The sequence below is a fragment of the Aspergillus affinis genome, assembly GCF_023601865.1.
Source record: "Aspergillus affinis strain CMG 70 chromosome Unknown NODE_84_length_165147_cov_86_321009, whole genome shotgun sequence".
NCBI lineage: Eukaryota > Fungi > Ascomycota > Eurotiomycetes > Eurotiales > Aspergillaceae > Aspergillus > Aspergillus affinis.
Window position 1 is genome coordinate 89699 of NW_026515865.1, and position 17066 is coordinate 106764.

The following is a 17066-nucleotide window of genomic DNA, read 5'->3' on the forward strand; positions in this document are numbered from 1 at the left end:
ATTGATTGATGATGTTTGTAGATTGACGATGGAGTCTCATTGCGACAACGGTTGCGGAGACAGACCGTTGAGGCTCTTGTCAGCTGATATATTTTCTCGCGCTGCCTCGTCCACAGTCCGGTGCATACTCCGGAGTATTCACTTCACCAAGACTAACACAGACATGATGTTTCTACTCTTATTCACCAGTGGTGATAGCTATCTGCTTCCTACATGCAGCAACAACACTTTACCGCTAAACAGAAACCATGCCTTGGTTTTCATCTTATCTCGAGAGACGGACTACTATCCCATCTCTTTCTTCGACATCATCTTCTCATCTCACCTTACTCCTTCACTCTATTCACTCCACCCTTCAGTTCATCTTTGATTCTCTATTTGAGCCCCCTGATTCTATTACTTCTACATAACTCTTATCTCGACCTTCTTCCTATTTACGTTCAGCCATGGACTGGGACAGACCACAGAACAAGTGGACGACCGAGCAAAGGTTATTCCTTTGCTGCATGGTGAGGTTTTTTCACAGAGAGAACCATGCCTTTTCCAGGATATTCAGCAGTTCATTTGAAGCTCAGCTCCGGCAGAGTGGTTATACGACTGATATTTCATGGCGCACACTTCGTTTCCAGTGGGAGACTATGAGGCGTTCTGGCAACTACCTATGGGGATCTGTTCACCTATCACCTTTTATAAAAGATGGATCTGGTACCTGGTATCCGATTATTAGGAAAATCAAGCACATTGCCCAGCGATTAGGTATCGATCTTGTTGAAAAAGATGAAGATGATACTGATACTTCGAAATACTTTCCCCAGCCACCTAAGGACCGGGGATCCCATGGAACTACTACTACCACCACCGAAGTAAGACCATAGCAATGTACCTATTCCTCCGATACTTTAACTAACCGTCTATTAGGATGTTACGGGACCTGGTTCACAGGCTGAAAGAGAGAATAAATTTAACCAGCCCACGGCCCGTGCAACTGACGAGACTGATCAGAATCAAGAAGTCCCTATACTTGTCACTGCGGGGGGAAAGTTTTGTCTCTTCTGTTTTCAAGAGTGTAACATGCACCCGGACCTGCAAAGCCCAGCGGATGAAATCCCACCCCTCCTCTATCGGTGGTCCAACGTCGATAGTCAAGGTGTCAATTCCAGAAGACTATTCCAAGCTGGTCTTTTCGCTGAAGGTACCGACTACTTTCATCCAAACGAGGTCCCACAGGACGTTTTCAATAAACATGTGGAAAACCATCTTAGAATAAAGAGGTCTGTTACCCCTTTCATTTCTACATTCAAGATGATGTTAGCGCCAATACATCACGCCCTGCGAAACGAAGAGGGAGCTATCGTCTCAATCATTGATCGAAGGAAGCTATCGACACCTATCTACTATGCCCAGAGCCTTGTAAAGACACTGGACCTCAGGTTCAGTTTTTACAACGGAGTAGCGGAATATCTCGTCTGGGGCAATATCCCGAAGTCAGCTATTATTTGCTCTTTTAAAGCTACTACTCTTCTGAAAATTGCTCGCGAAACCCCCGAGTTCGAAGACTTATTACAGTTTGACAGTATTGCATCCTTCCGAAGCAGTGGCAAAGCTTTACACCGAGTTCTAGGAAGCGGACCAGGGAGATTAAATCACGAAACAGGTACGATACTTGGGAGATTTCTCTTTCAGCTAGGAGTCCCTTACGAGAACTGTCAGACTGTCAGTTATGGGATGTACAATTCATGGTGGATGAAAAGGGGCGGGGGAAGCTTGGAAGAATTCTACAGAGGCGTGGAAGAAGGATATTACGCATTAGATCAACATCTAACTCCTGCACCAACAATGGCAAGCACTGAAGATGAGGAAATTCCTGAAAATGAGGAAATCCTTGGAGCCGAGGAGATTCCTGAAGATGATGATATGTTTGAGATGTCTGAAGTCTCTGGATTCGAACCCCCCGAAACCCCCGAAACCCCTCAAATCTCTGAAGCTTGTGTTGAAAGCCCCGGACTCCCTGTCAATTGCCAGGTTTCTCTGGTTTTGAAAATCCCTCAACCCTCTGAGATATTTGTTTTCTCTGATCATTTTGATAATTTCGAAGGCCCTGGATTCCCTGAACTCCCCGAAGCCCATCAATCCGACGATGAAACCGTGACCAATGATGATCCGCGCACCTCTATTGATCTATTTTCGATGCCTAGTTCTCCAGTTCCATCACCGTCACAGTCCCCGCTCCCCGTCATCAGACTCTTCAATGGAGCAACCAAGCAGTGGATAGCTCAGCAAGGTGACGATACTCCCCCCTCCAGATTGCCAGGTTCATCCGCACATACCCCAATCAGCGTCGACTCTGATGATGAGTTCGATGTGATATTCAGCGGATGCAAAAGTGAATCTTCCGTGTTTGGTTCATCGCCCCCAGCTGCCTTGAATGAGTTGAGTCTCGTTCCTGATGAGAAGACGAAACCTATTGTGACATTGGAGAACGACAATCAGATTGGACGCCGTTTGGTTGCGACACCCACCCCTCGTGATCGCTTCGCCGCGGATAGAGAGCGAGTTCTACACTTTTGGAGGTGATTTGGGTGAGGCGGGCTACACTCTTGGAGATGTGTTGCGAAACGTGAAAAGGGAAGAATGGAATTGTGAAAGAGAGGGACGAAAGTGATGTTGAGAGTAGGGATGAACCAGAAAAGCAGCATTCTTGTGACCTGAATGTATGCATGGAGAAAAAAAGGGAAATCAAAGATGAAACGGATGCATGATAAGAAGAGTCTACGAATGTCGAATCATCAGATCAGAGAGATACTCGATCGGCACTGAGCAGTTAGAAAAAGAGAAGAAAAAAAGATATGGATACAATCGACATGATCTGGCAATAAACGTCGTGATAAAATAAAAGCTCCAAACTGAGAGCGTCCTGCATAATAATCCCTAACTTTTTTTCTGAGTGGCCCGCAAGCACTACGGCGGAATCCTAATCACAGGGGGAGGATCGAAAAAGCTTTTTTTATTTCATTGGATATCTCCTCAAAGGGTACCTGGGACATGAAATCGTGAAACAATCCCAACCCGTTAAACTAGTTCGCTTATATCCATTCACGCCGCTGCCCTAGGTTATTTCAACCTTTCGGAAACACCCCCTTCAACGTCGACACGCTTAGAACTTGCTGAAAGCCTTGACGGCCTTACCGGTACGGGGCAAGACACGCAGGGTGTTGAAACGGACCTAAAGAGGGAAGGTGTTAGTTGATTTTTGCATGATGAGTTATAAGAACGAAAATCGGGTTTCCCATGTAGCCTTCAATCGCTGCACGTTGTCGCTTGGACACGGAGAATGCGCGCAGCAAATTGAAGACTCTGGTTCTCGCCGATCTCGAATTTCAAGGTCTGCACATACGGTCTTGGACAGGGGACGGCACTGGCCGACGGTAACCCAGTCACCCTCCTCAACACGGAAAGCGGGAGAAACGTGAGCAGCAAGGTTCTTGTGGCGCTTCTCGTAACGGTTGTACTTGGGGACGTAGTGGAGGTATTCACGGCGGATGACGATGGTACGGTGCATCTTGGTAGAGACGACACGGCCGGTCAGGATACGGCCACGGATGGAGACCTGACCAGTGAAGGGGCACTTCTTGTCTGTTGGGCCAAGATTAGCGATTTGTCCGTCATTTCGGATGAAGAGTCAAGAAATCTGATCCGATCGCGGGGAGGTGGTGGAAAATGAGAATCGATCGATATTGCGCCGAGTATCAAGGATGTCGAAAACTGGTGGGGTCGGAATTTTCTCTCTTTTTCTTTCTTTGCTTCTTGGGTCCCATTTGTTTCGAAGCACTTTCATCCATCGCCAGTGAAAAATCCGCTGTAGTTCCAAACCAGTTCGTTCATCCCAGAATACTGTCGCGGTATCGTCGTATTCTCATTTCCAACCTTCGGAGAAGGCTTGTCGTTTTCCACCATCCTCCACTCCCCGAATATCAAAATCGAAGATCCCGAGCGACAAAAAAACATAAAACTTCAGCGTAGGTCCTGCATACCGATGTAGTTGCCCTCAATGGCGTTCTTGGGGGTACGGAAACCCAGACCGACGTCCTTGTACCATCTCCGGCCCTGACCGACCTTCTTGCTCTTGGCCTTGGTCTTGGGGTTGACGAAGATGTGAGGCTGCTTCTGGAACGCACGTTCCGACTGGACGGTCAACTCGGTCGCCATTGTTGCGAGAATTCAGTTCGACGAGGAAGCGGAGTCGAGCTGGGTTGGGGTATTCGTCGCGAAGGGGGGTGTCGGGGCTTGCGGTGGTCGACGTCGATGTTGAGAAAGAATTATTCGGCGGTTAGCGGGATTATTCAGTGTGGTGAGTGTGCGATGGCGACACTAGGCCCGATCGGGGATGGCGCTGGTTCGGCTAGGGCTTTTTTTGGTTTGTTTACATCCGGAGATCACATGAGCGCCGGCCGGGAGACGCGCCGCCACCGAGGAGTCCCAAGTAGGCAACTTGTTGTTGGTTCGGGTGAACGTCGCAACTTCGCATCCTGTCTCTCGGAACATGCTGTCTGGCTGGTTGCGCGACCTGTTTACACCTTCGATCCTGTGGGGCTGAACCTCAACTGCTCTCATTAATAACCCTCCCTCGCCCATTTCCACTGTCTATGATTCCCCTGAATCGCCATCTCCGAAATGGCGTCCAGAGGTGGCTCCGCGGGGTCCGCTCGTCCGCGATCTCGTCGCTCCATCGCCCATGTTCCCCGATCTAAATTGACGGCTGGACTTGAGAAAGAAAATACTATCGCCGACATCAGCTCCTCGCAGCCTGTTGCACGGTTCGCGAAACTGCCGGGTAAAGATAAGAAGTCCCGTAGTAAGAGCTTGGGACCGGGCGGTTTAGATGCGCTCCAAGACTCCAATGGCAACCGACGCAAGGTACTGCTTCCCACCCCGCCATGGCACTTTACCATGTTTCTGTTGCAGATGAACTGACTAATCGTTATTGCCGCACAGTCGACCGCAGCTTTGCCGCTCAAGTCTATCCTGAAGCCTACTGTTCCCGTGTCTCCAGTTCGCAATATACCTTCGTTCGAAGAAACGCGCAAACGAACCCCCGCCAGAGGCGCGCCCCAGAGTAACGACGGCCGAGGTGCGAACAATGGTAGTCAAGGCCTGCTGATAGATCTCGATACCCCCGCCCAACCTTCAGCGCCGTCGAGCTCTGAAGAACGCGCCAACCCGTTCGATGGATTCAATGCAGAGGCGATTCGCGATGAAATGGCCGCGGTGAGAGAACGGGAAGAACAGGAACGACGGGAACGAGAACGGAAAGCAATTCTACAACAGAGAGAAGCCCGCCGCAAGTCTATGGGTGCGTCTCGTCCGCTGCGCAATTCTCAAGACTTCTACATACTGACATATGATCATAGCAAACCGCCGAGTATCTTTCGCGCCCGAGGCAACATTGCACACATGGAATGTGGTGGAAATTCCCGACGACTCGACTTCTTCCTCTACTTCGAATTCTACCCGACGCGCCTCGAATTTAGCGAACACCGAAGCACAAGAACCTGCACAAGCGCCACAAGCCGAACCGGCGTCATCACCTAACAGCTATGCCGAGTCCGACATTGCCTTTTCTCCCGTCCAATACCCGGACCTTGAGCGACTGAAAAATGGCCCAACGCACCCCGGATACGATGCAGTGGGATCGTCTCAAGATATGTCATCAAGTCCCTTCAGCGGAAGCTCCATGGATGGCACGGAAGACGTTGGGATGCAGGATTCTGCTAGGGACGATGATGACGATGACGATGACGACAACTCGTCTACCTCCGGCTTCGAGGGAGAAAGCACAGCGATGAGCTTGGACGATATGACGGTGCGGTCCGCCGCGACAGTGCAATCCGATGCCTCTGAGAGCACCACCTCCAGTAATCGGTTAAACGACGCTCTACGACAGGCCGCTCGAGAGGCAGGAACGCAAAGCTTCGATGACGACGAGGACGGAGACATGTCGATGGAAATTGCCGACCAAGAAATAACTGGAGCGTTTCAACCTTGGATCAAGAAGGGTGAGAGACAAAGTTTTGACTGGGAAGACATAAGTGCCCGCCACGACCAGGAAAATGTTGAGCCGGCCAACCCAGCCGAGGATGACAACGCGTTCACCGATGCGGTTAGTGAGATGGGAGAAGATGATCTCAGTATGGAGGTTACAAACGCCATTGGAGGTATTCTCTCTAAGTCACCTGGTCGTCGTAAGAGCGTCGCCCGTCGCAAGTCCACATCCGAGGAGACCAGCTACGACGAACAAACAATGGAGCTCACCAACGTGGTGGGAGGTATTGCACAGGCCCCTTCTCCTGCGAAATCTATCGGTGCCGAAAGCAATAATGAGGACGAGGAGATGACTATGGAGTTCACGTCTGTTGTCGGTGGAGTGCTGAAGAAATTTGCTCCGGGTTATAACGCCAATGAGGAAAACAGCGCCCAGCCAGAATCTGCTGATGCAGAAGTTCAAGGGCAGAATTTGTCTGGATGGGATAATGACGACGACGCCATGGAAGAAGGCACAGAAATGGAGATAACTGGGGCTGTTGGCGGCATACTTCCAGCAGATGAAGAGCCAAATGACCTGTCGCAGGAAGAAGAAGGAGGCAATGATGCCGACGCTGATGATGATGATGATGATGATGACGAGGACCAGACCGCTGGTATGGAAGTTACCACAGCGATGGGCCAAATCCTGCCCCCTGAAATGGAAGTCGGTGACAAGGATCAAGCGAAAAAGGTGATGGAGATGGAATCCGACGCCGGTCACCTGGGTAGCTCTCCCTTCCAAGAAAGCGCGCGACAGTCTCCCGCCAAATCCCCCGTCTCTTTTCACGTCGCCGCTGTTGCCTCAGAGAGTGGTAGCCCTAGCTTGGCAAGTGTACGCTCTCGACGAATGAGGCAGAGCCTGAGCCTTGGGGCGCCAAATACGCCAACTTCTCAAACGCCTGAGATGCCACCATCAAAGCAGTCTGTAACGCCTCCCAAACAATTGACGCCGCAAGTCAGTCGCCCAGAGACCCCCGGCAAAACTCCTCCATCAAGTAATAGGAAGTTCCCTAGTGCATCTCCCAAGAAGTTGTTCCAACCCGAGCTTCAAGAGTCAGTTAGCAAACCAAAATCACCTGGCCGCAAAAGTCTGTTTGGTGCCAGTGCAACGGGAGAATCGACGCCTCTCTTCATTCTTCAGCCCCATAGAAAGAGACATTCCTCCGGGCTTGGAATCGATAAGGAAGGGCTTGGATCTCCCCGGGTGGCGGCTATGTTGGACAAACGTCGAACAATCGGCGATGAAGCCCCGGAGTTCGTTCCTCAGAAACAATCGCACCAGGGAGTGCGCTTCGAAGATCCTGTGAAGCTCCACGAAGAAGTTGACCGCGAGCGCGAGGAAGAGGAGAACCGAGAGGACGGTCACATTCCACCTCTTCAAGACGCGACAGCCAATTTGAAAGACATGATTTCAAGCCTCACGCCAAAGAAAAACAAACTCAAAGGCCGGAAAAGTCTACATGTCGGTGCAGCTCGTGGTCTTCTTGGAAAACGACCGGCAGAGCTGGATCAAGACGATGAGGAGCTGGACAATACCCCTAAACGTTTGAGGAGTGCTCAAGCCAGCCCGGTTAAGAGCATCAAACTTCCTGCGCCTCCGACGAAGGATGAGACCGTGGGCCGTCGGTCGCCTCGGAAGACCATTGGCACATCAACACCCTCCAAGTCACCTCTGAAGATGACTACGACGCCTACCCAGGTCACACAGAACGATCGAGTCGCTGAGGATCACGCGGAGGCTGCTACGCCCCGTGCAGAGCCGGCAGATGACACACCTGCCGAAGATCCTGGACCAGAGTTCGACCCTATCCAGCTGCAGGACTTTTTGAACATGACCAACATTCATTTCATGGAGCTAGACACCACGAAAAGACGCCACACGATTGCTCCTGATAGTACCCGTAAAAGAGCGGCTAGACTTTCCAGCGATGGTGATCGGTCCAGCGCTGCCAATTTTGAGGACTGCGTTGCTGCTGGCATCTGCACCGTGCCAATGCTGGAGTTGTATCAGCATGTAAGCTTTACCATGTTCCATTTATTGACAATATATGCTAACGTGCGCCTTAGTCGTGTCGGGAATTGAAATCGTACATCTCGGAGGGCAGACAGGTCATTCGCTCCATCGAGACGGAGACCTTTGCCGACAATCCACCCCTTTTCCGGGAGTACATGACAGCGGCTCCTGATATTCGTCTATTGATGGATAACCAGTTCCGAAACGTGAAGACTCATGCTCGGCTTCTCAGTAAAGCTACGTGGTATGAGTGGCGGATGAAATTGCTCGAAGGCTTGAAAGAGGGCCTGAACGGCCATGTTGAAGAATTGAAGGCCGATGAAGATCGTCTGTCGAAACACGAGACGCTCCTAAATGATATTGTGCCTGCGCTTACCGAGAAGCATGCTGCTCTTGAGGGCGAGGCTACGACCTTGCAGCAATTGGCCGACGAAATGGAGAACTGTGACCAGGAGGAGCTGCGCGGTGCCCGAGAAAAGCTCTCCACGATTGAGGAAGAGATTGAAGCGAAGAAAAAGCAGCTGAAGCAGATGCAAGCCGAGGTTCAAGAGAAGACTAATACCCTTGAAATCGGTGCGGAGGCTAAGGCTGAGTTTGTGGCTCAAATCGAAGAAGCGGAGAGGGTTAAGGCAGAATGTCGTGGATGGAATGCGAAGGAGATCAGCGAACTGAAAGGTAGGTTTGTCTGAGAACGATGTATTGGACAACTTGCTAATTTTCTCAGACTCGGTACACAAGATCGAGCGCCAAACAGGCTGGTCGATTGTCTCCGCGACATCGTCTTCCATGTCGCCAGGCCCGGTGGTCACAATGTCCTATCGCGCACAGCTCGATCTCACCTTCCACCCCGGTGCCTTCTATAGCGCCAACGATGCCGAACAATCTTCTTCCAACTCCGACGAGAAAATGGGTGCCCCCATTGAACTGAAGTATCATCCTCGCAACGGCGCCAAGGCCGCAACTCAACTATCCAAGCTCTCGTCCATTGCACTACTCGTTTTGAAATCCCTGCAGAACCACATTGCAAACCTCAGCCAGCCCAAAGTCGCACCGAAGCACCTCCTCCACTTCATCTCCGAGGCATGGGACCTCATGCTCAATCTCGAAGAAGAGGCCCGCATGCTAGAATTCTGCGGCGTCACGAAACTCAAACTGTCCGAGTCCGACGACCAACCCTCCCTGCGAGCCCGCTGTACCATCCTCCAAACCCTCCCAGCCGGATCTAAATCCACGACAAAGGCCCCGAGTGCATCGGGACCTCGGAGAATCGACGTCGACTTCGCAGTCAAGACGCGCGTGATCTCCCCTGCCGACTCTGCACCCCTCGGGTCCGTCGGCGTCCTCGATTTTGAGACCAACGTCCTCGCTAGCAAGGTCTACGGTTTCCAGAAAGAGAGCGGCATGTCCGAGCCGGAAATGCAGAAACTTCTATCTAAGGAACTCGGTGCCAAGAGTTCCGGCCTTCAGCTTGGTGGAGGAGTCTGGAGTAAAGCCATTCAGATGCTTACCGGAAAGGCCTTCTAGTGAGGCACTTCTATCTTTGGTTTTCAAGTTTTCAAGATAAAGCTTTATTTTATGGAAAGGGAAAGGAACCGGAACAGGAAACCGGAACGGAGTTTCTAGGCACTGGGTTTTTCTTTTCTTCACCTCCCAAGTTGTTTATATCTTTTCTTTCTTCATGAATCATTCGGGTTTTCTGGGTTGGGGTATGGGAGTAGTTAGTGTGGGTTTAGGGTTGCGAATTTCTGTTTCATACCTATGTTGACTAGCTATGGTTATTGCTGGCTTGGGATCTTTATTAATTAGCGTGTGTTTGTTTGTGGGTTTGCTTCATGGATATTTATTTCTTGTACAAAGAATTGAAGTGAGATTCTATCTTATATTTCAATTGGCTGATTACCATAAAAAGGTACCTAGCCCTATTTTATGCCATCTTTGAAGGTGCAATAACTACCAGGCTCCATAAAGTTGGTTAGGACTGCATGCATAAATAAGGCCTTCTTCCCCTTAGTTAGATCTCCAGAAACCAACTTAATCGATAGTTTGGTTACCAAAATACCCAAGTCTCCCCAGACAAACTACCTATTGGTTTGAAGACACCAGCCCCAGATAGCACAGAACTTAGGCAGCATCCCTGCTGAGACAAAGAGGTGCTTCACCCCCTACATCTTTACCGCCTGACCACAGCTCCTTGTTTGATATATTCAACCTCTTCTCCTGGCTACCTACTCTCTTCCAGCCCCTCCAAGCAACCAAGATGAGACTTCCAGTTGAGCGAAGTCCGAGCTCATCTCTCTTCAACAATCATCTAGCACCTTACCTGAAGAGACAGAGACGCCAAGTCAGGAAAACACCATGTCTCTCGATCTGTCCCTCCCTGCCACCTGCCCCGCTCTCTGTGGCTATCTCAGGTACAGCTGGGACCTGGCTGCCTTTGCTCTCTACACTCTTATCGATGTTCAATCCGACACTCTTTCAAATCTCGTGACCTTAACAAAGAGCACTACAATTATGGAAGCGAAGTACCTCTAGTCCGGCTCCCAGAAACCTACAACCTCGCCGGCCGGATACTCAAAGACGTCGTGCAAGCCCACGTCGACTTGGACAAGGAAGCCACCCTCGACCCTAACCTCCGCGTTCCAGGCTATGAATACTCAGCCATCGGGGACGTAGGCTTTTATCCGACGGCGTTTCTCGTGGTCACGACCCCGAACTGGGACAACGAGGGTGTGCCGTTTGTGTTTATGGACGATACCGATGTCTCGGAGAATGAGGACACTTATCTAGATCCGGAGGTGCGGCCGATGGATAAATTCTCCATGCCGCTTGACGAGGCACAGGGGTTGCTGGAGAGTTTTAGTCTCAGTAACTTGGGAATGCTCGTCGCAAAGGAGCAATATGGCCTTGAGCAGAACGCAAACCGCAAGAACGACGGAGACGAATATCCTGAGACTGAACCACCTGAGCGCGAAGAAGATATTGATAACGATGAAGACGATGTTGGCAACGATGAAGCGGCTGCTGGTAACAGTTGCTTCTACCGCCTCAGTGATGGCGAAGTCATCTTTGCTCCTGGTGGTGCATCAATAGGTGATGAGATCTTTTGTACTACCACGGTCAATGGCAAGCTTCAAGTCACAGAAGAACGCGTTGTCGAAGAGGTTGCGGGTTGGGATAACAAGGAAGAAAGTGCTGGTAATGGCGAAGATGTTGATAACAGGGGAGAAGATGTTAATAGCGGTGAAGAAGATCCTGATGTCTGTGTAGATGCTGGTGATAGTGCCTACTACCGCCTCAGTAATGGCGACGTCGTCCTTTTCCCCGGTGGTGCATCAGTGGGTGATGAGGTCCTTATACCTACCTTCACCCATCCCGGGCTTGACGTTCGCGTATCTCACGTTGTCGAAGAACTTGTGGACTATGAAGAGTAGGTGTTCTGGATGCCCGAGGTTGCAATCGGCTAAGCATTCGACTTGCTTAACCTCTCCATGGCCGGTTTCATGTAGGGGAGGACCTCTTCCCCATAAACCATCTCCCTGATCATCCATCTCATCTAGTTGAAATAGTTGAGTTCATTCACCCCCTTTGGAGTTATTCAAATTCGCAAAGAAAAATCTATACCTATTCTCCATGTATTTTATGTGTAAATCCATAGCTTGCTTATTTATGTATGTTCGTACTATATTTATTTAACACTAGCTGAATATATAGATTGATTTATTTGATAATTATCGTCACTCGTGATACTCGCCCACTTCGCCCTTTTCTAGCCTCCTTGGTGCCTTGCTTTTGACCTTTCAATGCATGACCTCTTATGTACTGTGCTTACTGCAAAGAAGAAACAATATAAATCAATACACCTAACCACCAAGTCCCGACTCTAAAATGGATCAAAAAAGGGCCCATAAGACCACATCGGCTGCGCGGGTGCCCCGAATGGTAGACCGCCTCCTCCTCCCCCGTCTGGGAACCCGAATCCCATGTTCATGGGCGCTTGAGGCGGTGGCTGAGAATGAGACATATTCCCCGTCCCGGATCCTGATCCTGTGCTGGGATTTCCGGGAACTTCTCCAAACCCGCCGGCGCTCGTGCCCGGAGGACCGAAAACGCCGCCCCAGAATTGGTTGCCGAGTTCCCAGTCGGCGGTGAGAGGGATTTGCCAGAGGTCGGGGGCTAGATTGTCGCTGATGGAGAAGGGGAGCATGCTGATGTTTTCGAGAGAAGATGAGGAGGTGGTGTTGTTGTTGGTGGGCGCGGAAGGGATGGAGGTGTTGAGGGGGATGTTGGTGTTGGTGTTGTTGTCTGGAATGTCGCTGGGACTGTCCGGGACGACATAGCCCGAAGAGTTGATGCGCGGGAGACCCTCGAGGTTGGGGATGCTGACGCCGGTGGATATGGATGGATGAACGGCGGGAGAAGTAGACGTGGAGGATCGTTCATCATCGTCCGACGCTGCGGTGTCTGACGCTTGACCTGTCGGGAGCGACCGCTGATCCGAGTGGCTTTTGTCGCCGGGTTTAACTGTTCTCTGTTCTCGGTCAAGCACCATGCGAGCAATCCTATCGAAATTGGCGCACATCCGCGTCATGAACCGTGCGTAGGTGCAGGGTCTGTCGCCGGGAATGAGAGTTGCGAAGAAAGTGGCAGCCATGTTCAAGGATTGAAGGTCCTCTTTGTTATCGGGGCTTTTGGGGTCACGAAGGATGCTGACGAAGATCGTCATGACTGCGAGGAAGATGTAATAGAGTAGAGACCTGGAATGGTATTAGTACATAAAATTTCAAGTGCATCAACGCCGTGACGTACCATATCCATGCCACGTCGCCCCATGGTAGGTTGTTCACCAGTTTCAACGTGTCCCGGGCAGCCTGGGCGCAAATGACAGTCGAGGCAGACGCCTGGCTTAAAATCATCATGGAATCCGGCTGTACTCGACCTCCGCTTGCGAGTCGATGCATGTAGGCAAAGTGAATGACAAGAGGCAGGCGATGAATCATGATTAGGCAATTATAATAGACAAACTGCAGACCGGCGCAGGCAAACCCCATTAGAAAGTCATCACCTGCTCCCCGCTGCTTCAGGTTCTGTTGACTAAATGGGTCTGCGCTCTTCCATTCTTCGAGCTCGGTGTGCAATTCTCTCACAATTTCGCAAGTCTCCGTTGGAGATTTGTTATGGAGTGCCTTAGCGGAATAAAGCTTGGAGTAAATTCGGCTCTTGATCACAGTCATATGGCATAATTGTCGGAAAAAAGACAAGTTGTTAAACGAGACGAATTTGTCCTCGGCGGTTTCTGAAGGAAACCCTACGTCAAAATCGTCAGGATGTTGAGCCGGCGCGCTACCCACACGTATACAAGAGCTACATTATATCATTTAGCCATTCTGTTGCTAGCACCACTGATAGTCTAAGGACACAGGTTTGACTTACCTTTGATCGAGAATGTATGCAATCCAGAAAACCCTCTTTCTTTGCTCTTGCTCAACCGCAGACAAATGTGGCCTCGGAAGGTCACGGTGGAGGCCCATCCTTTGACACGATCTGATAGCAGCTGTGATCGTCGGTAGAGCCGACTGAGTGCCAGAGTTACCGCGGAGAAAAAGTGCCATGCCCAGAAGGGCCTGCACACTCAACAAGTCGGTTCGTCGCAAGGTCAACTCGGCGAACACCGACATGGCATTTTTATAGTACAGCCAAGCTTTTTCGCGATCTTTTTCGGACTTTTGGCTGTTGGAGAATCGATACTCATAAGCCAAAGAGAGAATGATATTGATGCTGGCCCACCGGGCTGCGTCGTCACACGTCTGCTGCGTATACTGCCATTCGACTAATTGCATGAACGTTTCTTCATGATACAGCGGGAACAAGCGGTTGACGGTGCGGAAATAGTCCCCCAGCAAGGAAAATACTTCTGCTCTGGGCGGTAAAGGTTTGAACACTTTGGATGAAAACACATCGTGGAAAACGTCCGGGCGCCAGTAGTTCCAGGGACTGTCATGATTTGTGTTGGAAAAGATGGGCGCGAGAACTGCGGCCCCGCCTGTTTTATTCTTGATCCACTCAATGCCATCGCGGGATAATATTGACAAGGAAGAACTCCGTCCTAAAAGCAAATGATTAACGGATGGTTACTCATCGGAGCAAATCTGGACAAGGTACCGTAATATCGGGAATCCTCCTTTGAGTCCCCTCTGATAGGCGGACAGCACTGTTGGGAGTTGGTGCAAGGTTGCGCACGCTTTTTACCTTTCTTAGGCTGAGTAGCTGGATTTAATGAACAGAATGGCTTGACAGGACCGGGCGTTGTGCAGGATATAGACATCGGATCTCGATCCCCGGGGATATAAGCTGGATGTCTTGTGCCTTCATCTCCTGTTAACTCGTCCGGGCTTCGCCCACCATCATTAGAAGAGTAGTCCGGGTCAGAGTCGACGTCACTCTCGACTTCCGACTGCTCCTCATCGCCGTCATCATCGCTGATGTCGTCGTAGCCTATAGCTTCTTCATCCAGGAGACCCGCGGCTATGAGCAGCGACTCCGTCTTCTTCAGTCGTTCCTCCAAGGTCTTCACATATTGCGTTCTAAACGAAGGATTTAGTAAACAGTTTCCTCTTCTGAAGGATCTATGAATAAACAGATACCTTTTCAGATTCTCTTGCTTTTCTTTTCTCGTAGTGAACTTGCACGTTACGTTACGGCGCATACATTGGATACAGGACGTGTTGGTGCCCTCGACTATGCATTTGATCTTTCTCTTGTAACACGTCTCACATGCCTAGGGGACGAGGTTTACTAAGGTGCTTCTGTAAACACAGTCAGGAAGTCATATGTCTTACCAGTGGGTTACGCCTCTGATTTGGAGCCTCTTGTCCGTTATGATTGGATCTAGTACCCTTTTGTGCGGTGGACCGGTCATCTAGAGACGGAAAGGACGCCATCTTTCTGGCGCCCAGCGCCGAATGCTGCATAGCGTTTCCGTTCGGTTTCAAGACAATGTGGCAAAGGCTGGAAGACAGCAAATGCAGGAAGAGATCCCCGTGCCAAGAACGAGGCTAAGAAAGCATACGGGGGTGGGAATTAGTGATGACGGGTCGCGGCGATGACGCTGACCTAAGAGACGAGGGCAGAGATGAAACAAATCAGAGGAAGAAACAGAAAAAGCCCCGAGCGGAGACTGCGCTTACAGCTAGCAGACAAGCCCGAGAGGAGAAAAAGATGAAGTTGCGGAGGAGCGCACAACGCAGGCGAATGACAGCGCCACACGGATCGACTGGCAAAAGTCCGGCTCCATCGATTTGTTGGGAACAGTCGGCGATCCTCAAGATTGTAGGACAGTGAATCCCACAAAGAGTAGAAAATTAAGAGGAAAAAAAAAAAGTAATACTACCTTTCTCTCCTTTCTTCTCTCTTCTTTCCCCGTTTCACCTTTCTTTTTTTTCCTGGGCGGACAACCGAGGGTCCAGAGCCATTATTAATGCGCGTCCCCTGGGATCAGTCGGAAGTCGGCATCAATGACTTCCGTCCGGTACGATGGGGCCCCGATGGATCGTCTCCGGATTTTTTATCGATAGATCAAGCAACGTCCTTTGTCCGACGTGGTCGTTCATCTGAACTACTTCCCCATTACATTCGGGGCTATGGAATTCCTGTATCTGTTCGGCATGTACGCATATCCAGGCTTCTCATCACCCCTGGCCGGGTTTCTCTTTCCCCGATCAAAACCATAGCCCTGGCGAGGCCGTAAATTTCTAAAATCAACTTTGCAACGTTCCCATGAATGTTTGATGGATCGGGAGCGACTGAATCAATATGTTGTTCCACAAAACAGGGTTAACCACAAGGGCGTATGTTCGGGAATATGGCATTCTTGCAACCGGACCGTGCTTCGGACGAGGGAAAGCGCTCCTGGTGACCCGCGTGCTGTAAAGTTTTGTTTGATGTGAACACTGCACTTCAGTGCAGGGCTTCTTGTCCGAAGACAGAAACTCTCATCCCAATCCCCATGGTTTCATGCTGGCATATCATCCCATTGCCCCGGTCGGCGGTCCTAAGTCTCGACGCAGCGACAAAGCATTATGCTCAGAGATTCTTGTGTGTAAAGCAGATAGGTCGGTATTTCCGATTCCGTCATACGAATGTCGCAACGGGCAACAATCGAGCAGGGGAAAACATAGTGCCGATGCGATGAGGGTATTCGGCAGACACGGACTGATTTCATATGATCCAGGTTCGGCTTTCTTCAAAAACCATGGCTCTGCGGGACAATCGTTAGCGTGAACGGCAGACCACGACCGAGAGACAACTCACAATGTCAACACGCTTCAGAAAGAGTAACAACAATTGCTTTGGTGTTAGTCTGATGGCTCGGGTTAGTGTGAGGCGAGCAAGAAGAAAATTTTGGATGACCCCACTTGCTCTCCAAAGAAGTGAACCTCTCTCTCCTTGCATCCAAAGCGCAATCTGTGCATAGGGTGCAGGAAATGGAAAGCAAGGACGTTTGTTGCTCATCTTCAGGGGAATAGCATTGTCACATTCCTGGATATGAAGTGATAGACGGTCAAGGTTGAAACGGAGCCGGCAGCCGCACGGATTGACGTCTGGTCACGCGAGTCCCTTGCATTGGCATGCCTGGATTCTCAGGCCGCTCTCACGCAATTCGGACTTCGTCGCACCTCGAGAAGCTGGCTGGAATCACACCATCCGAGCAGTTCCTGTCCTCATCGCGATCGGTTGGCTGACCAGCATACACAGGTGTAGTCGCAGTATCCCCCGATCAGCCAACAAGTCATGCTATAAGAGAAAGGGGATTCGTTTCATTTCTTTTTCTCGCTCAGACCGAGTCGCCAGTCATCGTGAACTGCAACTACCAAAGGACAGGGGTCGGCACGAGCGTCACACGAGGCAAATCCTGCGCCGTGTTCGTTCCTGCCACCACCTACATCAGGCATCCTGCAGACGGACACCAGGGCTG

At 50.5% G+C, this 17066-nt stretch overlaps 5 protein-coding genes across 5 annotated transcripts; 3 read left to right on the forward strand and 2 right to left on the reverse strand.

Moving 5' to 3' along the window:
• Window positions 1-446: 446 nt before the first annotated feature.
• On the forward strand, window positions 447-2574 carry KD926_010676 (uncharacterized protein; the record flags this gene model as incomplete). Its single annotated transcript, XM_053103063.1, has 3 exons — window positions 447-490; window positions 548-863; window positions 919-2574. 3 exons carry the CDS (start codon window positions 447-449, stop codon window positions 2572-2574), a joined length of 2016 nt encoding a protein of 671 aa, XP_052953528.1.
• A 580-nt stretch (window positions 2575-3154) lies between these two features.
• KD926_010677 (40S ribosomal protein uS17) lies at window positions 3155-4206 on the reverse strand (the record flags this gene model as incomplete). The annotated part of the gene is made up of 3 exons (XM_053103064.1): window positions 3155-3223; window positions 3395-3633; window positions 4032-4206. The coding sequence occupies 3 exons, from the start codon at window positions 4204-4206 to the stop codon at window positions 3155-3157; spliced, it is 483 nt and encodes a 160-aa protein (XP_052953529.1).
• Window positions 4207-4671: 465 nt separating this feature from the next.
• Window positions 4672-9619, forward strand: KD926_010678 (kinetochore-microtubule binding complex subunit SPC105; the record flags this gene model as incomplete). Its single annotated transcript, XM_053103067.1, has 5 exons — window positions 4672-4914; window positions 4993-5350; window positions 5409-8095; window positions 8149-8770; window positions 8820-9619. 5 exons carry the CDS (start codon window positions 4672-4674, stop codon window positions 9617-9619), a joined length of 4710 nt encoding a protein of 1569 aa, XP_052953530.1.
• An 831-nt stretch (window positions 9620-10450) lies between these two features.
• On the forward strand, window positions 10451-11526 carry KD926_010679 (uncharacterized protein; the record flags this gene model as incomplete). Its single annotated transcript, XM_053103068.1, has 2 exons — window positions 10451-10552; window positions 10597-11526. 2 exons carry the CDS (start codon window positions 10451-10453, stop codon window positions 11524-11526), a joined length of 1032 nt encoding a protein of 343 aa, XP_052953531.1.
• A 449-nt stretch (window positions 11527-11975) lies between these two features.
• KD926_010680 (transcription factor domain-containing protein) lies at window positions 11976-14798 on the reverse strand (the record flags this gene model as incomplete). Its single annotated transcript, XM_053103069.1, has 5 exons — window positions 11976-12849; window positions 12902-13456; window positions 13526-14198; window positions 14255-14676; window positions 14737-14798. The coding sequence occupies 5 exons, from the start codon at window positions 14796-14798 to the stop codon at window positions 11976-11978; spliced, it is 2586 nt and encodes an 861-aa protein (XP_052953532.1).
• Between the last annotated feature and the right edge of the window lie 2268 nt (window positions 14799-17066).